The following is a 23,674-nucleotide window of genomic DNA, read 5'->3' as shown; positions in this document are numbered from 1 at the left end:
TTCAGCCTATGCACGCAAACTCCGCATCTGTTTGTATCACAGGCCACTTACTCAAACTATTCAGACAATCCGCAGCACAAGCAAGCAGATATCCCGGATATTTCCAGGGTGCGTTACCACCTCTCGAATGAGCGGAACGCTACCCACCCCTAGTGACAAAATGGCCTACAGGCCTCATCTGCGCATTCAAAGTCTTAGCGCACAGTGTACAAAGCGCGTACTTTTAAAAAAATGTTTGTGCTATAAAGTTTGAATTTCGTGTCATATTGTCTGGCATAAATACATTTCCATCAAGATAAATATTGTGTAAATTTAACTCTGCTCTTTTATGCATGACGCAAATAGTAAGGGATCAGCGGTAAACGAGGCCACGCATTGTCTGCCCCCCGCCCTCCCTCTGCTTGTCAGGAAGCAAGCTGATTGGCCGAGGCCTAGCAAAGAGTGCCCGGGGATCCAAAACTGCAGGCCGCACTTAGCTTACCGTCAAAAATATACCAAAACAATAACAGACAAATTCGACAGGGGGGAGAAACACCGATAGAGTCAGAAGACGACGTTATCAGGTAAAATTATTTTAAGTCGATCACAAAGGCACGTGGAATGAGACGCAAGGGCCCAGTCAAACGTAGCGGGCCTCTTTCAGCCTTTTCGAAAACAACATGGAAGATAATGCGGCACGAGCTGCGCCACCTAGCATAGCAAGCTAGCTAGCCTTCCGGACGGCCATCGTCGCGCAAATTTAGGATGAAATGTCAACAAATATTATCACATGGCGTAGTAGTTCACTACACATGCCCATGGCATGCATGCTGCCGTGTCATTGTGTGCAAGAAGTGATTGGTATGCTTAATTTGACTGGCTATTGCATTCTTTGAATTAGCTTGTATGCTAAAACAAAATGGCGCTTTGAAAATAAGCCCCTAGCTCGCTCGCTAGTTAGCTCTGGTGGGTGGAGGGCGGTAGCCCCCTTATTATGCATTGCATAACGGCGGTGTTTTCATTGGTGGCCATAAACTCCGAGCATGTGTAATTTCGTTTAGACTTGAGACCATTACATTTATTAAACGATTAGCGCTGCAGCACAGGGTTATTTTTCTGTCCAAGGGTGGTATATATCCGTGAAAATCAAACACTCATAACGTTACCACAGACCGCCGTAGACGTGCTTTATTTGCCTTATATTGAATCGTCATTTGACGACACTGTAGTAGCCCCACAAAACAAGCGACTGTCATCCGCCGAAGATCAGCTATCTGCGAGCTTGTCCCGGGCACACTGAGCGGGACAGCCCTTTGTTTCAGTTGGGCTCTAATCATCAGCCTCAACCAGCTCCAGGTGTAGGGCTTTCAACTCACAGGTTGATGCTGCATGTAGTTCTCCGGAAAGGACAATGGATGGAGCTAGTGACCAACAATCAAACTATTCCCCCTTCAACAGACAATGAGAAGGAAGTTTTCTACCTTGGGTACCAAGTCTTTCACTAGCAGATTTAAAACCTGATATAACCCCAAATTTTAAAATCTTAGATAACTGCATAACAGATAGTAAGAAATCCAGCTGTTTACTTGTCATTGTTGTCTCAAGTTAACAAAGTTGAGCATCAGTACCACTTGTTTTTTTATCTCTGTCTCTTATCAGAGTGATTGATTACCTTGATGGAAGGAAGAACATCGCCTATCCTATTGGTTTTATTTTAAGGTCTTGTCACTAAATGTGAAGGTATGTTTTTAATACTTGCCTTAGAGTCATGGTTTTACCATTCATTTTTATTAATGATAACAAACTAAGTGACTGATTTATATTGTGTTAACTATAATTTTCAGTCTTTTTTACGGAGGGAAGACATGGATCAAGGAGGAGGGGTGTTGGAGCTACACACTCAGGAGCTGAAGATGCCCCATGCTATGATCATGCAAGACTTTGGTAGGTGGTTATGTAGGACAAACTGACAATCAATATACCATAAATAGTATTTATGGCGTATATTATCTGGTCCTTGACAGACGATAAAGTACGTTTCCACTGCTTGGAACCTGGGGATGAACAGATGCACTGTGGGAAAAATGTTATACCATGATATGGTTCTGGTCAGGAGGCATTTACTTGTGAGAGTACCAGTACTTAAGAGATGTATTTTGCTCTTTAAGTACCCTCACATTTGACCAACTCAGACAAGAGTTGCTTGAAAACGGCGTCCTTTAAAGGGGAACTCCGGGGCATTTGAAGCGCAATCCCATTGCTAGAGGTTGTCAAATACTGACAGTAGGACACAGACTGGTGCAAATCGGCGCTCCCTGTGCGGCGATTGCGCTGTTTGCGCAGCCTGTCATGCTAGCCAAATACGTGGTGGCCAAGGGGCAAGTGCTAAACCTTCCACGTAAAACAACAACTTGCACACTGCAGAAACGTCACACCACTTTATAAACCATCCGACAATAAAGTCACAAGCCTTACCATCAAAACCATATGCATGGTTCTCACATTACTGGCATGGGGACGTTACAAAACAACTTTATAAACAGCATGTCACTTACACAACAATACATGCCCAGTAATATTGTTGTATGTTTTAAATACTTGAACGCAGTTTTTCTAGAGAAGATAATTGTTTTGTATATGGGATTATCGTCCATTGACTCTTTTGGGCTTTCACATGCGCGAGCATACCGACAACCGGTAAGTGACATGCTGTTTATAAAGTTGTTTTGTAACGTCCCCATGCCAGTAATGTGAGAACCATGCATATGGTTTTGATGGTAAGGCTTGTGACTTTATTGTCGGATGGTTTATAAAGTGGTGTGACGTTTCTGCAGTGTGCAAGTTGTTGTTTTACGTGGAAGGTTTAGCTCTTGCCCCTTAGCCACCACGTAGTTGGCTACCATGACAGGCTGCGCAAACAGCGCAATCGCCGCACAGGGAGCGCCGATTTGTAGCAGTCTGTGTCCCACTGTCAGTATTTGACAACCTCTAGCAATGGGATTGCGCTTCAAATGCCCCGGAGTTCCCCTTTAAATCTGAGGGTTTTCTGAAAAAATATTTTAATTGTCACTGTCAGTAAAAACATTTATTCCTCGGACACTGAAAATATAAAAAAATATATATATATGAAAGCGATTTGTGAGGTAAAACCTTTTTTCCTTATGTTTATCAATATTTATTTTAAAAAAAAAAGATTGATCTAGAATTGAAAGTCAGCCATTTATTCATCTGCGCGTAGACACAAACAGGTTAATATTTCTTATCTTCTACTGAGGACCTCAGTGAAAATGTAGGAAACTGAAATCTAGAGGAAGCCCTGTCTCCCTTGAAAAAACTAATTGGGTGTCAAAGTAGCAGGTACTCTTGGTTGGAGTGTTTCTCAGTTTTGCTGCATTGTGATAAGGACATGATGCACCTCCTCTCACATTTAAAAAAAAAAATTATATTCTCATAACTTTTTCCTCATGCATCTTTCTTTGTGTCTCTTTCTGACAGTGGCGGGCATGGGAGGTTTGGCCCATATTGATGGGGAGCACATTGTGGTGTCTGTGCCCGAGGGTATGCTCCTTTCGGATGTGATGACAGATGAGGGTATCCTCCTGGAACATGGACTTGAGGTGGAAGGTCTGGAGACTCAAGTGGTTGAAGGCCTGGAGACAGAGGTGGTTGAAGGACTGGAGACTGAAGTGGTGGAGGGCTTACATGCAGATGTAGTGGGCTTGGAGGCTGAGGTTGTGGATGGGCTGCAGACACAGGTCGTGGAGTTGGAAGCTCATGTTGTTGAGGGCCTGGAGGGTGAGGTTGAAGTGGAGGGCCTGGAAACCGAGGTAGATGTGGAGGACCTGGAAGCTCATGTTGTACAAGGCCTTGAGGAAGAAGTAGAAGTGGAAGGCTTGGAAGCTGAGGTTGTTGAAGGTCTGGAGGTAGATGTGGAAAGTCTTCAGTCTCAAGGAGTAGAAGCCCATGAAATTACCAGCGAAGACATGGTCCCCTCAGGTCACAGCGTGATCATGCCTGATAATATACTGGGGACAGAGGTTGCGATAGAGGAAGCTTTGGACACCCACCATCACCATGTCTTAACATCAGACCTAATCCAGGACTCAAACCACCACCACCACGATGACATGCCAGACCAAGTATTTGTGGCAGAGCTGCTGTCTGAGCACCAGGACAACACACTGGACCACCAGCTTGTGTCACAAGGTTTGATGGTGACAGAGGCAAACTCTGAGACCATAATCCATCAACAGCTGCCAGCTGAGGCTGTTCCCCTGCAGACAGATGAAGATGATGATGGAAGGAGCAGCTCTGAGGATTATCTCATGATCTCCCGTAAGACAGCTTGTTAAATGATAACACAACTGATATTAACATGTATTTCTCTCTGCATAACCAATAATGTTTGTGTTTACAAGTTGATGAGGTGGGAGAGAAGTTGGACATAGGAGACACTCCTCTGGAGATAAGCACTGAAGTAATGGAAGACAAGGAAATCAAAGAGGAGGATGACTCTGAAGTCATCAAAGTGTACATCTTTAAAGCTGAAGCAGATGATGATTTAGGCAAGTCACTTTCAAACCTGCAAGCAACACCTAACTTTTCTTTATAAACATTCATGTTCAAAATAATGTTGATCTATACGGTGACGATCCTTTCTTCCATTTCCAGGTGGAACAGAGGTAATAACAGAGGATGATTACCAGAACGGCCATCCTGATCTGGAAGCGGCATCATCAGGCAGATTGGGGGTTGGTCGTGACAAGATGGTCTACATGGCAGTCAAGAACGCACCAAAGGAAGAAGAGGAAGATGATGATGATGATAGTGATGATGACGACGACGATGACATTAGTATGTTGTCTTTGTTTAAATTAATTTAGTCTGCTTCACCAGAAAGGTTCCTTGGTTTTTAAATTCATCCAAGGAGCCAAAACAATAAAGTTGAAATTAGATCAGTAAATAGAGGTCTTTAAAATGTCAGACAGCTGAGTCGAGCAGTTCTCATTCTAACATGACTGTGTTAGCAGGTCTTATAGTTAAAGGAAGATTGAATGTTGATTCTTTTTTGATAATTCAGTGTAAACTGTCACAATGTCTGTGCAGGTAGTACAATTGATCAGGTGAAGAATGGAGTGGCTACACCTTTTCTGCAAATCCGTGAGGGGCTAGGTGCAAACCGTGTACTCAAACCCAAAGCTAAAAAGAAGAAGAAAGGAGATACGCGGCAGTCTCAGACTGGTATGATGAACAAAATAATAATGATGGGACATGATTAAGATTGATGATATTGACAGTCATTTGCTTTTATAGTGCTAGATACATACAACTAAGTGCCAAGAATTGCATATTTTTAAGAATTTTTAATATTTTTTCACATGGTCTCTTCCAGCTGTTATCATTGGACCAGATGGAATGCCTTTGACAGTCTATCCTTGCCACATCTGTGGAAAGAAATTTCGCTCACGAGGCTTCCTCAAATGCCATATGAAGAACCACCCAGACCATCTGCTCAAGAAAAAGTACCAGTGTACAGACTGCGACTTCACCACCAACAAGAAGGTCAGTTTCCACAACCACTTGGAGAGTCACAAGCTCCTGAGCCACAACAGCGAGCGATCTCCAGAATATACAGAGTACACACGGCGCTACCACGAGTCCAGCCCCTTGGGGTCTGACAAGCTCATCGTCAAGGACCGGGAGCCCAAACTGCATCACTGCAAGTACTGCGAATACGAGACAGCTGAACAGGGTCTGCTCAACCGTCACCTGCTGGCAGTGCACAGTAAGAACTTTGCACACGTGTGTGTCGAGTGCGCCAAAGGTTTCCGCCACCCGTCAGAGCTGAAGAAACACATGCGGACCCACACAGGGGAGAAGCCGTACCTCTGTCCGCACTGCGAGTTCCGCTGTGCAGACCAGTCCAACTTAAAGACTCACATTAAGAGCAAGCATGGTGCAGATCTGCCTTTCAAGTGCAGTCACTGCCCCCAAGCTTACGCTGATGCACGTGAACTCCAGCGTCATATAGAGATGGTGCAAGGCCACAAGACCCATCAGTGTCCACACTGCGAGCACAAGAGCACCAACTCCAGTGACCTGAAACGGCACATTATCTCAGTTCACACCAAGGACTTCCCTCATCAGTGCGACGTATGTGAGAAAGGCTTTCACAGGCCGTCTGAGTTGAAGAAACACGCAGAGACACACAAGGGCAACAAGGTGCACCAGTGCCGGCACTGCAACTTCAACGCTCCCGACACTTTCACTCTGAGTCGCCATATCCTATCCTTGCATACGAAGGACCTCCCCTTTAAGTGCAAGCGCTGCCGGCGAGGTTTCCGGCAGCCCGCTGAGCTGAAGAAGCACATGAAGACACACAGTGGTAGAAAAGTTTATCAGTGCCAGTATTGTGAGTATAACAGTACGGACGCTTCTGGCTTCAAACGCCATGTCATCTCCATTCACACCAAGGACTACCCCCACCGCTGCGACTACTGCACCAAGGGCTTTAGGAGGCCTTCCGAGAAGAGCCAGCACATAGCCAGGCATCACAAAGACATGTTGATGTAATGTCATCACAACACACACTCCTCTCCCGAGTAAATCTGTGTCACACACCCAGCAGTAATTTTAGTGTATTAACAAAGAAGTGACAGACGCAGGCAGAACATGAAGACGTTGTAATTGCTGTTCTGTGTTGTATTGGGTTTAAACCTCCTCCCCCAGGGGTAATGCAAGAACATATTTTAGATGGAGTGAAGTCTACAAAAAAGACTGTGTACACTGAGTGGGACAGCTGTAAATTGTCTTTTGTTGCAGAAAATCACATAAGAGCATATATTCAGGGTTTCAAATGTCTATATTTTTATACCCACTCAGCTGAAATGCTGCAAGATGACTGTGTCAGTGCTTTGTGGGCGTCATGCAGGTTCTTCAGATAACGCGGAATGAAGACAGGAGACGTTTGCCTCCATATACCAACCAGTATCTTTTCCCCATCAACCAGCTTTCACCCTGGCATTCCTGTTCAGTCCGTTCTGATCTTGAATGTTCAGGGGCCATTCATGAGTTCAGTGATGTTGGCACACATATTGCATCTTGAAAGAGATATTTCATTAAATTCAACAGTTTGAACTTTCATCGTTTTGGATTTTCCTCCCAAGCCTGAACACTTGGAGTTCCAATAAATGAATCATGTATTAATATTTCAAAACTTTATTGTGTTAAATATGTATTAAAAAGTGGAATTAGAAATGTTCTGGTCCCGTTAAAAGTTTCTGGCAAGGAGGACAGAGGTTCAGCCGGTATGTTAGGAAATCCCTTTTGTGTACACATTTCTGACTTAGTAATCTGGTGTTCTATCTGCTGTGATGAAGCAGATAAAATGCCAGTGTATTATTATTATTATTATTATTATTATCATTATTATTATTATTATATGAACACAACAGATGGTTGGCTTCACGTTTCATAACCCCTGAAGTGGTTGTATTGTATCTGCCACTAAGTTGCATATGTGTGATGTTACCTTTGACACAGACATACTCTGCTAACCATTTTGCAATCATGCCTTACATCTGTTGGTCTTTATCCCTTACGCACTGATGAACACAGCTAATCAGAAAAGAAGTGATTCTTAACTCTCAAACATGCTGTATCAATGCCATTCTCTCGGAGATTATGTGTTTGAGTCAGTAGAAAGCACTTTAATCATTTTTTTTTTGTACTTTAATGATGTATGGGAGTTAATTATCTGGGGATATATCTACGTGTATAAAGGTATATCCGTTGGGGGGAGGGGGACGTGCAGAGCTGAGGGGTAAAGATTGTTCTGAGTGTTAACTCTTAACAAGTGGGGCACGATTCATCACTGCATCATAATTGAATTGTTGAAAGTTGTGGGTGAAACCATTTAACGTTTTGTTCTATGGATACGTGATTGGGTTTTGTGTTTTGTTTGTGCTCACTAACAAGTCTCCCACACACTAGTCCTACAGTCCTAAATAACCAAACCCAATCCCAAACATGGGATTATTTCCTCCAAGTCAGTGGTCATTATATTGGCATTAGTCTTAAAAGTATGCACATATGCTGTCTCCATGAAATTGATTGTGGTATATATTAAAAATCCCTGCATTTCGTGTACTTTAGTCTATATTTTTCTTTCAGTCTGATTGTGGATAAACTACTGGTGGGAAGAACCAAAATAAACAATTATCTTTTTAAAGGTTTCGTGCTTTCTCTTCAAAAAGAAGGAAATCTATAAAAAAAAAACCTGCAGAGAAGTCCGTAGCTTGGTGTAACACAGATATATGAAAGATAAATGACATCTCATTCTGAGGGCAATGAGGCTGTGGTGAATGTTTCGTACGGGCACCACTAACATCTTAGAATATGGACACAACAGCCTCTTCATTTCTGTTGATTCCACAGAATACCTCATAAATCACCCACTGGTGCCGCTGTCAGCAGAAAACGCAGAGGATGGGCAGGCATATCCATAAACTCCTCTCTTTTCCCACTGCATTATTTAACAATCCCATATTATTACGGTGTTACCTCTTTTTTTTTTTTTTGTTTTTAGGATTTCATGCATTTTTTAGAATTGGCAGCAACAACAAGCACATTTAATATTCGGAATGTCCTGAGCAGCCATCTCTCTCCCTCTTAGGTTGCAAGTCTCGTCTCTGCTCACGCACACACACAGAGTGCACCTAACAGCCTCAGAAGGCCATCAATGTGATGAAAATTGACAGATATGCACAGATAATCCAGCTGCTGCTGGAAGGTCAGACCAATTTATTTAATGCAGTCATTTTATTCATATTTGTGAGTATCAGTGGGCCGCGGTATGGATGTGATCAGAATGATGAGCCCGCCAGTGAAAATCCAGGGTCACTGCTGAGGGCCAGTGAGTGAAAAGGTGATAATTGACCCGCAGTTAATGGTATTATTCCAACTTCACCATATTCAATGACTGGCAGGTAGTAATTGCAAATATCTCCCCACTGTTTTGAAGCAAGAGTGTGCTGTTTTGGACCGTACCGGGTTTTGGTGTTCCACGGCATGTTGTCCTTTAGATATGTCAGAGTCATGGACCGCAAATGGAGCTGGGACTTGAAAGCCCTGCCACAATACCTCCAGCTTCTGTGGCGGCCAACATAAACACAGTGGTCTGATGCGGGTTGTTGGCGAGGAGGCTGCAGTGGTGCAAGCCAGCTGAAGCCTGCGAGGCCTTCGGGGAAATTAGTGTCACATTGCCTGGAGATGGGCAAAGCTGACCAGCCTATTAGTCATAAAAAAAAGGCCTGTGTGGTGGAGCAAACATTATCGTGATTTAAAAAAACAAACAAAAGGTCTCTGACTCTCTAGTGTTGCCTGTTAATGTTTTTGAATGTTGGTTTGATGTAGCCTGATTAAAAGGGGGGGGGGGGGGGGTCAAAAAGGTTTCACATGGAAATGTTTCTATAAGACAACAGAGCAAACTGACCGTGGCAAAGACGAGATAAAGCGAAGAGTTTGGATAGTGGTTTATTATTCAATCATTTTCAACAATTCAGGGGTCTTAAAGTCAGAGCTTTCCCACATGGTGGGGGGATGTATCAAAACACATCAACAAAAGATCAGGCGGTAGCAGGTTTTCAGACGGAGAAATACTCACAGGGTTGATAACAAAACAACTTCTACCTCAATTTATAAAAAAAAAAAGAAGGAAAGAAGAAATCAATTTCAAGTGACCTGGAGGTTTTAAAGTTTCCACATGGCAGGTGTGTGAGCTGCCGGCTTAGATCAGATAAAGTCAGATTTCTGTTGAGCAGCGGAGATAAACTTTTCCACTTCAGCAGCTGGAACATGCAGTGCCGCCGCAGGGTCAAACACAGCTCACAAATAATTCAACAAGGTCTCACATCCAAGGGAAATAACAAAAGGGAAAATACACTTTTGAGCAAGGATTTGTTGTGCTTCCACAGCCATAATTATAAGCCTTTAACAATTAACATAAATCAGATTTCACTTTTATTTGCAGAAGCATGTTATACCCTAAAGTATCCAGCAGGTGTCCCTGTTTTCCCATTCTTCTGAAAGACACCGACTCTTATCATTTCAATTTCAGTGTTCCCAAAATATATGCATTGAAATGAAAACCCTAACCCATCTCAACTAGAGAATGGGTTTGAATTACATTACAAATGTGAATTAAGTGGTGCAACAATTCTGCTTTTTGATCACTTTCCATTCTTTTTGAGAAGTGTGCGCAAAAACGGAGCAATTAACATTTCAGCACTACTTTCTGCGAAGCTGGCAAATGCTATTAGCCTAATTCGACTTAAGAGATACAAGAAAGGTCCTCGGCAGAAAGGATATCTTGACCTGGATCCCAGCAGAGATGCGTCACGAGAACTGGGCGTGGCTACGCTGTAACCTCCGTCAGGCTCCAAAGAGAGGTTCATTACGCGAGACGGGTGCAGACAGGCTGAACCGCTGACCAGTTCGCGCAAATCTCAACATCTAAGTGATGGAATCGCAGGAGATATTTTTATTAACCTTCATCGTGTCTAATGAAATCTTCAAAATGCTCTTGTTCTCGTGGTTTGTCAGCAACTTGACACCTGTAGGTAACGCCAACTATGGGTTGCTCAACTGAAGTTGGACCACCTGATCCTGTTTGCGCCAGGGCAACCGACCAAAATTAGAGGAAGAAGAGTCGTTATGAGCTGTTGTGTAACGGCTGAATTTCCTACTTGGAGAACTGGTGTGAAACAGAGAATTTCATCCTCGGTATTTCACATCTATCTGTGCGTAAAGGACGCGGGCACCACGGATCCGCTCACCGCTGCCTGAAACACACCGCGCTATGTTGTAGCAGTGGAGGAGAAGCGCTGTAGTTAGAGTAGAGTGTCTCTCGCTGCTTTTACGGAAGCTTTTCATGCGCACCGAGCAATTGCAATTGCTCTGCGCACCGCAGTTTTTAGTCGCTGAGCTTCTACGGGCGATCCGCTGCGCGACCCGTAAGTCTTTAACACTCAACAGGCTAACTGCCGTCATTCTGCAAGGTTTTGCTGAAAACATCGAGAAGTCTGAGAGTGGACCAGTGCAGCAGAGGTAAATCATGGCTTTACCAGATAGTGGAAAATCAGGGGAGGAGGTCCCCTTCCCAGAAATAATAGAGCTCAATGTTGGTGGTCAGGTGTATATAACCCGCTACTCAACCCTCACAAGTGTGCCAGACTCTCTTCTGGGGGAAATGTTCATCCAAAAGTCAGCCAAAGGACTGGCCAGGGACACCAAGGGGCGTTTCTTTGTGGACCGCGATGGTTTCCTATTCCGTTACATCCTGGACTACATGCGTGACCAGCAGCTGGTTCTCCCGGACCACTTTCCCGAGCGCGGGCGTCTCCAGAGGGAGGCTGAGTTCTTCAACCTGCCGGAGCTTGTGAAGCTGCTGTCACCCAAAATCAGCAAACAGAACTCCCTTGGTGATGAGGGATGTCAGAGCGACCCAGAGGACTCCTCACCTGGGATCGACACAGCACGTAACCTGGGCTCCCTCGGAGCTGCTGCCGCTGCTTGTGCCAGTTTGGTGCCTGGTGCCATGGATGGGAAACGCTCGGGGTTCATCACTATTGGTTATAGAGGCTCTTACACCCTGGGCCGCGACAGCCACACTGATGCCAAATTCCGTCGGGTGGCACGGATCATGGTGTGTGGGAAGACTTCCTTGGCCAAGGAGGTGTTTGGGGAAACGCTAAATGAGAGCCGTGACCCTGACCGCCCCCCTGAACGCTACACATCCCGCTACTATCTCAAGTTCACCTTTCTGGAGCAGGCCTTTGACAAGCTGGCAGATTCAGGCTTTCACATGGTGGCCTGTAACTCTACAGGAACCTGCGCCTTTGCCCATGAGCAGACGGACGACAAGATTTGGACCAGCTACACTGAATATGTATTCTACCGTGAGTGAGACTATCGGCTTTGTTCCCCTGGCCCCCTCACCCTGCCTCAAAGAGACCCCTCCCTCTCCTCCAGCCTCCAGCCATCCTGTCTTTCTCTTTCTGATGGCCTCTGGTCAAGTAGATGTACTGTAGATGGTAGAATTTGTGCCCTTCCATCTCTCTGCAGCCTCCAGCTTTTATCCTGTGAACAGTACCCAGCTGCCGCTCTGACTCCTCATACCTTCTCTGCAGGTCGAATCTACAACTTTCCCCTTCACCCCCAAATCCATCCACGCATCCTCAGGTTCAGCTTTTTCCCCCTTTTAAGCCGCCTCTCCATCTAGTTGTAGTCCCCATTACTCAACCACAGCGGCTCCACATCCTTTCCTGCAGAGACTTATACCTTCTATGTACTGTTTCTTATTTGTACCTAATATACTATATATGCCTTGGTGAAGCACAATACTGTATCCAAGAGCTAATTTTATTGAAGAAGCACCCCAATGTATCCATATGACTATTAAACTAGTCATAAGGGCATAAGGGAAAGGGCTGAAAGAGTTGCCATGATGTACAGTGCTACTTGGCTGCTTTCTCAAGCAGATTGGACGCTCTCCTGCTCCTCTGAACTAAATTACCAAATAATTGGACATCTTATCAGCCTTGATGGATGTAAGCAGCCCCAGCACAAGATTGAAGAGTAATTTCCCTCAAATTTTATTAAATGTGTCCAGCACTATGTGGTTATGGAACGTGCCACAGTAAATCTGTTCAGTGGTTGTTTGAAATGATTGAGGTTTAATACAGCCAAGCCGACAGGAAAAGGATGCTGTAAACTTTTTAATTTGAACGGGGAAAGTAGAAGGTAGCGTGTTTGTGGAGCTTCTTATTTAGAAAGACGCTGGTTTTGTGGAAAAAATGTTTAAGTAGGAGGCTTTCGTGAAAAACCTCAAACATCAAGAGATCTCGTAGAAAAAATGAACAGGCGTGTGGACTGATTATGCAGTGGAGCTGTCTGTATTTTAAAAACCCACACTGGGAGGGCAGATAAGATAGAGGGTGTGACATGGCTCACAGATCAATTCTCTTATTTGGTTCTTTGTTTTACTACACAATAAACATCTTTTTTTTTTTTCTTACAGTGAACCACTTCTTTTTGGATAGGCTTACACCATGACTACTTGTTTTTTGCAAAAGAAGAAAAAGGTGGTAGTTAACCATGCTTTGACTAGAAACCATATTGTCATTCAATACTTGGCTCAGTATTAGTTGGAACAGCTTCCCATTTGATGATCGGGCTCACTTACTTTAAGTGAATACCCACAAAAGAGGGTAGGATTACACTGTTGCCAGCCAAAGCCAAATGTTTTCTCATCACTGTAGCAAAGGCACATTTTATAGTGACTGGGTATAACTTAAGTTATACAAAAGAGCCACATACAGCCTCAGGACTGGTTTGCACATCATATACCTCAGATTCAAATACAAGCTGAAGATGTTTACATTCAGCAAAGGATCCAGTTAATTATGTGTAAACACAGATGGAGTTAGGCAAATATCCAAAAGGTGGACGCTGTAATAAGATTGGAAATTGGATGTTTAAACATGTAGTGAGTTTGGATGTAGAAACAGACAGCGAACAGTGTAAGAGCAGGATTCCATCTGAGCTATAAAGTGTCAGGTTGTAGTTTAGTGTCTGACAGTTTCAAATGTTTTTCTGAAGTGTCTAGAAATTGCGATATTGTGTTTCAGTGTGATGAAGTGCTGTTGACATCTGAGTCAATATGTTGAACCTACTGCGGCGTGTGTCTGCAGGCGTAGATGACACTGAAATTAAAAGTGTTCAGCAAAAAGCAAAGTGATTTGTTAAATAAAAGATGTTGTCTTTCTATTCTGCTTGTATTTTCCATCCATAAGCAAAAGGGTTTTCACTTTTTAAATAGAAGTGAGCACAAACTGGGGAAAATGACACATGTCCCTTTTAATTTGACAGTGCAGCTCAGTCACAATTAAACCAAGTCAAATATTTACGTCAGTGGTTCCCATTTAAGGAAGTGTCCCTGGATGTGAACTCTGCCTGTTATTAAATGCTCAACACTCCTCCCTCAGACATCACGAGCCTCAGCTTTCCATCTGCATTTCTCCTTTTTTTCCTCCCCCCATATTTTCCTTCTTTTTTTTTTTCCCAGCCCAGACTTGTTTTGGACACCTGACCAGAAAACAGAGCCAAAACAGAAATGACAACATACAAACATAACAATCTCTGTTAAAGCAGATTACGATCCCTCATTTTGTTGCCAATAATTGACCCAATTTTGTTGGACAGACAAAATTGTAAAGATGATTGGTTCCAAAATTCAGGACTGATGAACTACTGTGAGCAACAATTTGCCATTTTCCATCCGACTAGAGATTATTTTTGTCTGCTGTCAATAAAAGTATTTTAACTAAGCAACAACATCGTACCAGAGGCAAATTGCAGTTAGAAAACAACCAGGGTTTATATAGGTGAGGCCATCAGGTGTCAATTTAAAAACCCTGGACTCACATTTTTTTAACCAAGACATTATCACATGCTAATTAGTTCAGTATAATACCTCTAAACCTGATCTCAGTGTGGCCTAGAGTAAAGCATCACTGATGAGCTCCACAGAAAAGTTGTGAAACATTTATGTGACTTCCTTCCAGGACAGTGCATCATTTTCCCGGTCCAAACAAACACACCCACAGGCAGCATTTCTCTGCTACTGCCCTCCGGCACGCTACGGCAACACCAGGGTGCCAGATTCAGTCTTTAGCACATGCATGGAAAGACATGCCTCGCATGTGAAATTCCAGACATCAGTGTCCTAAACCACTGTCCGTTTTCACCCTCGACAGTTGCCTTAAGGCTCAACATTCAACAGTAGATGTGTGAGAACACACACAGACGTTTGAACAGCGGCAGAAGCAAGGTGCACAGGCCACACTGTGGTGAAATACTGCTTTTGTAAAATCTCTGTTGTGAAACTTGTGGCTGAAAAGTGTAGCATACCTGCATGTGTGACATATAACAAGCAGGTTCTAGTTGTGTCCCCATAGTGGTATGCCTGTTCTATCCAGAGTGTTAAAATAAAGATATTTTACCATGACATTTTGGCTTCTCTGTCTTTTAGAAAAGAAAAAAAAAAAAGGAGGAGATTTTGCAATTTGTTATTTGACTTTTGACATTTAAGTTCAAGAAAGAAAAAAAAAGAGGAAGAGGTTTTTTTTTTGTGTGTTGCCGGCAGTGTTTTTAACCATATGTTGTTCCTGTGGTACTGTCATTACCGTTGGCAGCTTAACATGGAAACTCCTTTCCTCTCCCAGGCTAATCCTTGTCTCTTAGCTAGCTGGGTCATTGCTTACTGTATTTGAAAAAGAAAGGAACAGTAAGTGCGTCAGTGGAGAAGGGGATTGGAAAATGGGGCATAGTTTGGGCGAAGTAAGAGGAGGTTGGGAGGATAATTAACTGACAGAATTGCTGCTCCCTTCTGATCACGCTTCCTCAACATCTCCAGCATTCAGTGAATGTTATTTGTCGGCTTTCGGCATCCCACTGACAAAGTCATCACAAGGCCGTGCCGTAATGTGCTCCTTTGTGGTTTATCTCAGTTACTACTGTCACAGACAAAATTACGCAACGCCAGTCATACAATCACAGAAAATCAGCATTCAGATAACTAAAGGACGATGTCTTTGCAGTGAATTTATATTCGTACACGTATGATGATATCCAACAGAATTTCCTCACACAGTACAGAGGATCGCATCGTTGGGCGTGCTTCAGTCAATAAATCAATAAAAATAATATATAATAATAACAAATCTTCTCCTGTGCATGTATACTGGAACAAGGATGGTTGTACAAATAAATGGCCAAGTCAAACATTATTTTTGAGTTTGGTATCTTCTTTTTAATAAAAAAAAAAAAATGATATTTTGATTTAGAATGTTTTTTTTTTTTTTAAAGTCCTGCAGTTAAAAGTCATTGCAACAAAAATCAGTACCTGGCCCTCTTCTCCTTTCAAAACAGTTATAAAGTGTTCTACTGAACTCAAGTTATGTGATAATCTTGGCCAAGTTGTAGTTTTTACTTTAAGAAGCTCTACTGGGATTTTGAATAAAGTTTGTGATCATCATCAGGGCCGGAACATTCTTCTTCTACCAAACTTCTGGAGACCGGCCATCATCTTGTAGGGAAATACTTGAGCATGTCCCGTGAATTCACGGTATCTTCAATAAACACCATCTCCCAAACATCTTTGGTGCTCACGCTCCTTTGTATCATTGGACTTCCACTGCCATGCTTGTTGGCCCGGTTCATGCAAAACATATTTAAAACTTTTTTAAATTGGCAGCAGACTTCTTTTACACATCGCCTACAGATGCTGACGTTGTACAGCATCATTCACACTGATTTCCATTGGCAAACCCTGTGACAAGTCTGTCCATGGCATCATTTCAGCAGGACACCCACTGCAGCTCTGATTAGGAACAGTCATCAGGAGTCCTCCATCTTTGCACTGATTTCCAGTTAGTCACCAACCTTCAAATATAATTTTCCATCTTTGTGAAGTCTCGCATTTAGCTTTTCCATTTTTGTTTCTACTTTCACGCCTTTATTTTCAATCTTTGACACAATCTTTGAGGTGACACAATTCTCAATCATTTGCCATAAAAATGGTAATCCATATGGATGTATCAACATCTTTATACAAACCATATATAGATCCATTATTGTATAGTATCATCTTTCAGATAAACCACATGTGTCAACACAGAGTGAGCCGATTTCTCAACATCTTAGTCGAAGTGTACTGTCAGATGTTTGCATGCTGTTGTTTCTGATCATTCAGCTGCAACCATCTGTAACTCTTTGCTTCCTTATGTCCTGTCAGACTCAATGCCTTGTCTGCTTTTGGGTCTGCATGCCAGTACTTGTGCTCTGTCTTGTTTTGTTACGCTTATCTTCTTGCGTTTTTGCTTACGTGGATTTTTGTTGGACAGGTTGGAGGGATAGGTGGGTCAGCATTGGATTGGTGCGAGGGCCAGGCCAGGGCAGTGAACTAACTCTGCTTTGTCACAAACATGCTGAGCTGGCAGTTGGCAACTCTGAACCTGAACTGATGCAAACGCACTCACAGATGGAGGGAAGTTGCTAGGAGAGGATGTGCAACAACCCTCTGGTGTGAGGCTAATGACTTGGAGCTGTAAGGTTTTGGGTGTGTTCATTTTACTCATTTTTTTTGAGAACTTGTAAAAATGCATTAGCAGGCAAACCCTATTTACTTCCCTCATCCTCTCTTCAGAGCAATAAAAAAGTATACATTTTTACACTATCACACAAAAGAATCATTGCAGATCATTTCCTGGGAGTAGAGTTGAGCCAAAGGGTATATTTAGAGAAGTTGAGAGTGACATGTTGCCGTCGTCTGTTTTCTCCATCAATATGTGACATATGCGTGTTTGCTCATTTGCACATAGATGAGCTTTACTGTTCAGGTCCAACACGGCGGTTCATCCATGCTGCCATGTAAGACCACATACAAAGAATACAGTAACACTGACCTGAGGCATCTCCATCTCATTGTGTGTTGGGTTATTTATAGTGTGTCAGGCACAGAGCCAGCTGTGTACCCTATACACTGCCCTGCTCTGTCCTCTAGCATGGGCACACACATGGCTGTAGCTCGAGGGGAGGGGACACATCGAGGTGGAGCATCAATTGAAGTGCAGTCACAATTATGTGATATTTCTCCCTACATTAATATTCTCCTCAGATTACAGTTGTTCTCTTCTAAGCTCCAAAACACAGAATAACTGAAAGAAGAGAGCATGAGCGACACGTGAAAGCACTGAGCAAAAAAAGTGGTTGGAAGTAGGGAGATGGAAATTAAGTTAAGTTAGAGTGTTTGGAACAAATTGTAAGATAAGGAAAATTAAAAAAAAACAAAAAACAAATAGGCTAGAAAGGGCTCAAGTGGCCAGTTCTTCGCATTCAGTAACTCAGAGACTGTGTGAAAGGTTGGGAGCAGTTGGGAGCAGAGAGAAAACATAAATATGAATGATTGGGTGAAGAGGGGTTGAAGCTGTGGCAATAACTGCCAGAGGAAACAGTTGGTAGTCTGTAACACTTGCCCTGCCAGTCTTAACTAGCAACTGGCCTTCAAAGGACCACTTACTGCAATTCATTCCATATATTATGCAAGTATTTACACGATGCTGCATTGATACATTCAATAGACCTCTGGACCCAAGAGCAGCAGATGAAAGGGACCACAAAGCCATAATATGTACATGAAGTGACCTAAAAACTTCTCTCTTTTTTTTTAATAATTTCTTTGTATAATAATGTATCTTTTTCAGTTACAGTTACATACAGTTACAGAGCAAACTATGGCTGCAGTATGCCAATATTGTATTACTATTTTAGGATTCTAAAGAATCTAAAGATTCTAAAATCCCAGTGTCATTATAGTTATTGAGACATTTTGACAGTCATTAGACTGTAGATGCTTCCAGGACTTAACCTGATGTGAGAGCTGGTTTGTTATAAAGCAGGAACTGGGATGTCTTCCATAGAAACAGTTAAGAAAAAGGCATGCACTTTCAGAAAATAACGTGCAGGTGATCAAATGAAACATCTCTTTATCAGTCATGAGTTAAAGTCAACCACATAAATCAAGCCGCACCATTCAGACCCAGTCAGTGAATAAGTAAAATTATTGCTGATTGTCATCACACCTGAAAGCCACCCACAGCTATGAGCACAGGGCACTGGTTGATTGGATTTTTGTGTTTCAGGGACAAACGGACAGCTTGGATCCCGGCAAGATGAATTTTTTCATTATCGTGATCTCATGAGTCACGTCGTCATTCCTCCACTGGCAAAGGCCATGAAAAACACCAATACTTAAAGAATGAACAAAACGTTGAGAAAAACAAAGAAAACCTTTGTATGCCACTTCCTCACAGGGATAATCTGCTGTGCACACAGCAGGGAACAAAGCCCATCAAAACTGTTCATATAAGACAAAATTGAGCCCCCGGCACAAAAAAAAAAAACACCCCAAGAATATTAGAGCACATCGGAGGTTTTATCGTGGTTTTATGGCATTGAATTTATCAAGGATAAAGAATGGATAAAATATTCAAGGTACTTTAGAACAAAACGTGTGTGAGGACAAGGTCTTGGGTCTTTCAGCAGGATGACTGACTGAAGCACACATCAGACAGAAAGAATGAAAAGGAATACTGAAAGTCATAAACTAGCCAGCAATGAGCCCTAATCTAAATCTCATTGAAAACCTTTGGAGTGAGTGGAAAGAGCTTGACCATATGTATGACACAGAGCAGCAGACAGGTGCCAGAAGCTTTTGGATGTGATAATTACTGTTTGAAGGCTGCCACTGCCAAATGCTCTGCAAGCTGTTATTAGTGAAGGGTGTCCACAATTGTGTCTGGTCTACATTAAGTGTATTTTTTCACCTTATGGAACCCCCCCCCCTTTTTGTGCAATTTTCATTCTGCGATAATAGTCTATTCATAAAATCATTAGTAAAGCATGTTTTATTAGTTTTGGCATTCACCATTGGCAAATTTGGTTCGGGGATTTGTTTCTTTCTTTTTTTTTTGCATGGGAAATCGTGTTGAATGAGGACTGAGAATTTTTGCTGGCAACTATCTCTGCCCAAGGGTCTCACATATTTTCAAAACTGCTCACCTAATGAGCATTTAGTTTCTAGTTTCTATCCAAGAAAATAACTCAAGATAGAAACCGAGTCCAGTTTTCATGAATTTTAATTGCAAATCATCCATCACTGAGGGAGAGTAGGTGGAAGATCTGTCAGTGAGCAGTTTCTATGTCTCCGCTCATTTCACATATCTTAGTGTAAACAGTGAGCCGGCTGCCTGTCAGAGCTGTCTTTAGGATGGGATTCACCTTGGCCATCTGGAGACTTGGGCTCTAATCTGCCCCCTCTAATTATCAGTAATCTGAACAGTCAAGCTTGTCCTTGTTGCTGCATTTCAGGGCATGGTTGCATTACGGCTGCGAGCAGCAAGGAAAGCAGAAGCAGTCAGCAGGGGGGGGCCTGCAGGGACATTATGATGCCAGGCTGGTTATGGGCTGTGGAAGCCAAAAAGCTCAGGGTGTTTTTAAAGGAGAAGATAAAGAGGAAGCATGTGATGCAGATGAAAAAAACAGGGCACTTAAACAGAAATATCATTGTGCAAGTCAGCAAAAAACAAAAATAAAACAAATCTTATCGGCTGGTTATTTATTTCTCTTCATTCTTTCTTTCCTCATTCCTTCTCTCCCTTTTCTGCTTTTCAAACGTGGCAGCAGCTCTCTGGTCTCCAGCTGTTTGTGTCAGACATTTCCTCTACGTTATGTAGAATGACAGATTTGTAATTGCTTGGAGACTTGTGAGTGCACTCCAGAGATTTTTTGATACGAGCAACCATGCTTATGCACCAGCGTGTCAACTTACTCAGAGGAATACAAAATTACGATGTCTCATTACGCCGCCCATATGTATTTGCTTGGCGGAAATTAGTGAGAAAAGACAATGAATGAGAAAACTGTGGGAGGTGAAACTCACACTGTCATTAGGCACCTACACATCATATTGCAAAACAGAATTGTGAATTTGAGCAGAATATGTCGTAATTAAATGTAAAACATGCAATTGCCAAAACTGTGCTCCCTTTAGAAAAGCAGGAAATGGGCCATATGTATAAATTCACATTAAAAATGCTACTTCCAGTCTGAGCAACATTACCATGCATTTGCGGAGCTCTGGCTCCTGCACGTCATTGTAGCGTTACCATGGAGATGACTATATCCTCTTGTTTGCTAGTCCTCACAACCTGGAGCCAAAACACCTGTCAGAGGCCATGGTGAATTTTAAAAGAAAAGAACCCTCAGGCTGACTGACCAGGCCGTACGCAAGGTCATTTTTTACAAAGCTGTATTCTACATTCATGCAGTGTTAGGTGTTTAAGTCATATTTGAATTACATCAAAGCTTCCAACCCTTTGCGTAACTAATTATTAGACAGTTGTTCAAACAGGGTAAAGAAATATATTATATACTAAACTGTTACTGCAACCATATATTTGCGAAAACATTTAAAGCAGAGCAAGCGGGAATTAAAGGAAAATCAACATGGAAACAAAAAAAAAATCATAATTTGAAAACACATTGTGCCTCCTGCAGCTGTCCTCTGTCCATCCCACAGGATGAGCAGAGGCATGTGTGCATGCTTCTTAAGCTGCATAGACATGAAATTGAACTAGGCGCAGCTGTGAGCTCTTGGCTATGACCAGCAGAAGTCTAAGCTGCTAGCAGTGTTCAGTGCAACTCATCACCTGCTTTCATGGTAAATCTACTTATGAACAAACAACTCCCGTTCAGATATTACAGGTGGCAGAAGTTAGTAGCTTACTGGTCCAAGAAAAACAGTCCCTGAAGTAGTGTCTGGAAGTTGCTGTAGATCTGAGGGTCCTGTTCAATCATGCCTCGTTTAGATTTTGTTTTGATGAGTAGTCCATTAACTCCAGCTGTAGTCCACAGTGTTATGTTTTCAGGACATCTCAAAGTGCTTGTTTAGTGAATGCTTGAAGGAATTTCTTCAGAACTGGCAAAAAGTCATTCAAACCTTGAGAAGAAGCATAGTGTTGAAAAATTGTTTGGTAAGTTGTTGTTGAGCCAAGCTTCACATCAGTTTCTCATCTCCTTATTTTGTGAGCTCAGTCTTAGCCAGAGCAACTGTTTTAATGACTTTGAGTGTAAGTTGGATATAAAAGGTAGAGGAATATAGTTGACCTTACTGTGCTCTTCTTTAGTTCAGTTAGAAGCCCTGCCTGCAGACACTCCTCTGCTTCTGTGTGCATCACTTTGTCAGGAACTTGCTCTGCCAATCCCCTGCAGAGCGTCATGTAGCCATTATCTGGCAATTTCTGCTCCTAGTACCATAGCAGTGTATCCTTGGTAATGCACCTTCCCCAAGAGGTGTACCTGCTCAACCAAGCTGCAGAGGTCAGACAGGTAGAGAAGAATGATGGAAAGTCCCATCATATGCACCATAAAAATCATTTTGAAGCTGAAATTTTCTAGGGCAAAATAGTTACATATTATTAATTTAAATGCCTTCAGAGTCTATACTCTACATACTGTATGAGACTGACAACTGCATTTTGAGGAATACAACTAAAATACTGAATTATTAATGTACTATGATTATTACTTTACTATTCTACTTTTGGTAATTTAGAAAGTTGCTGGTATATCATATCTTCCTGCGGGATTTTCACTCACTGAAAGAGGTCTTGTGTAAAATTCTGCCGACTGATGACAACTACTGCCTGTTCTCGGCCTTAAAGCACTTTAAAGTCTAAATTATGTGTACATTTTCCTTCCTAATTATCACCTGGACTCCAAAAGTCCTCTGTAAAGGTTGCTATTTAAACCTTAATGGTACAAGTATGAGTCAAAGAAAACGCCACACATTTACTGTGAACTGTATAAAATCGATGGATGTCGCCACCTTCATAATCACAGGGTAACTTGAGCATATACCCTGCCTTATCATCTACTTTACTATAAATGGCACTATAACATCCAGGATGGGTAACATGCTCTATTAAAGAACTCATACAATGAGTAATTGAGACCGTAACATTGATAGGAAATAAAAAGAAAATGTGTAATCGTAGGATTTTATGGTATTATTGAGTCTGAGTGTGTGTGTATGTGTGCTTTGAGAGAGATTCGGGTAAAAGCATTGCAACACACAGAGGACGCATTGGCAGGTGCCAAACCTTTGCAACGGTGACACATTACAGTTACTCGTAGCACTAATAATGGCAATGAATGGATGTGTCACTCTAAACAGACGGGAGAGGCTGAAAGAAATGGAGAAAGACAGAGAGAGGGAGGGGAGAGGCTGTTTGTGAAAACGCTCAAGCTTTTGCATGTATATCCCTGGAGAAGTGGCCTGGGGAAAGGAGCTGAGTGCAGTCTTTAGCTGTTCTCCTCCATAAGGCTTAACAGTGGAGGAAAGCATGGAGCCCATCCCCCAGTGGATTATTCTTCCAACACTGTTAAGCCCCCATACTCCCACGTTCAGGCAGCCCTCAAACACATGTATTCATTACGAGAAACACTGAATGCACCATGCACACACAGTGGAGAACATCCTTCCACCAAACCCTCATTCCCCTGCATCTCCCTTCTTCGTCTCTGTCTTTGTCTGCTCCTCTTTCAAATGCTATTATATGGCCAGAGTTATAACACAAACTGCCCACATGTTTATAACATTTATACATGCATGCTCGAACACACACGGAAGACACTCACTCTTACACGCTCGCTTGAGCACTCATTTTCAGGTGTTAGGAAGGCCAAGTCATTTGGAGAATGGTCTGCACCACCTCCATTGGACACAAGCAGCTTTTCCTGTTATATAAGACAGGTTGGCGAGCCTTACTGAGGGAAAGGAGGCCATTGTGTGTTCACATATTTGGATAGTGTGCCCTCAGCTGTGTTTGTGGCCAATTGTATCTCTGCATGAGCATTAGGCATGTGACAGAGATTAGCTGCTCATTTATATTTTCGTAAACCAAGCAGCATGCGCTGTACTGTAAGTGACTGCTTCACAGAGAGTGGGAACCTCTGTGAATTAATATTACGTGACTCTCACTTTATAAATCACTGCATGTACACTCCATATGCA

At 42.6% G+C, this 23,674-nt stretch overlaps 2 protein-coding genes across 3 annotated transcripts; both read left to right on the top strand.

The window, feature by feature from the left end:
- The first annotated feature begins 412 nt into the window (after positions 1-412).
- znf711 (zinc finger protein 711) lies at positions 413-8,209 on the top strand. 2 transcript variants are annotated; one of them, XM_075481178.1, is made up of 8 exons: positions 413-563; positions 1,639-1,719; positions 1,824-1,923; positions 3,475-4,314; positions 4,398-4,544; positions 4,651-4,833; positions 5,086-5,220; positions 5,372-8,209. In XM_075481178.1, exons 3-8 carry the CDS (start codon positions 1,845-1,847, stop codon positions 6,550-6,552), a joined length of 2,565 nt encoding a protein of 854 aa, XP_075337293.1. In that variant the 5' UTR covers positions 413-563; positions 1,639-1,719; positions 1,824-1,844; the 3' UTR covers positions 6,553-8,209. The 2 variants fall into 2 exon arrangements, with proteins under 2 accessions (XP_075337293.1, XP_075337294.1); XM_075481179.1 differs by having other exon boundaries at positions 413-1,465.
- A 2,200-nt stretch (positions 8,210-10,409) lies between these two features.
- Positions 10,410-13,806, top strand: kctd12b (potassium channel tetramerisation domain containing 12b). Its single transcript, XM_075481177.1, has one exon. The coding sequence runs from the start codon at positions 11,093-11,095 to the stop codon at positions 11,942-11,944; it is 852 nt and encodes a 283-aa protein (XP_075337292.1). The 5' UTR covers positions 10,410-11,092; the 3' UTR covers positions 11,945-13,806.
- Positions 13,807-23,674: the final 9,868 nt, after the last annotated feature.

The sequence above is a fragment of the Odontesthes bonariensis genome, chromosome 13, assembly GCF_027942865.1.
Source record: "Odontesthes bonariensis isolate fOdoBon6 chromosome 13, fOdoBon6.hap1, whole genome shotgun sequence".
Taxonomy (NCBI): domain Eukaryota; kingdom Metazoa; phylum Chordata; class Actinopteri; order Atheriniformes; family Atherinopsidae; genus Odontesthes; species Odontesthes bonariensis.
This window is presented reverse-complemented; position numbering and strand designations above follow the sequence as displayed.

Bases quoted from the DNA above. Each gene is read 5' to 3' on its own strand.
- znf711 (XM_075481178.1), top strand. From the start codon at position 1,845: ATGGATCAAGGAGGAGGGGTGTTGGAGCTACACACTCAGGAGCTGAAG. The intron at 1,924-3,474 runs GTAGGTGGTTAT...TCTTTCTGACAG, and splicing joins TATGATCATGCAAGACTTTG to TGGCGGGCATGGGAGGTTTG. The intron at 5,221-5,371 runs GTATGATGAACA...GGTCTCTTCCAG, and splicing joins TACGCGGCAGTCTCAGACTG to CTGTTATCATTGGACCAGAT.
- kctd12b (XM_075481177.1), top strand. From the start codon at position 11,093: ATGGCTTTACCAGATAGTGGAAAATCAGGGGAGGAGGTCCCCTTCCCA.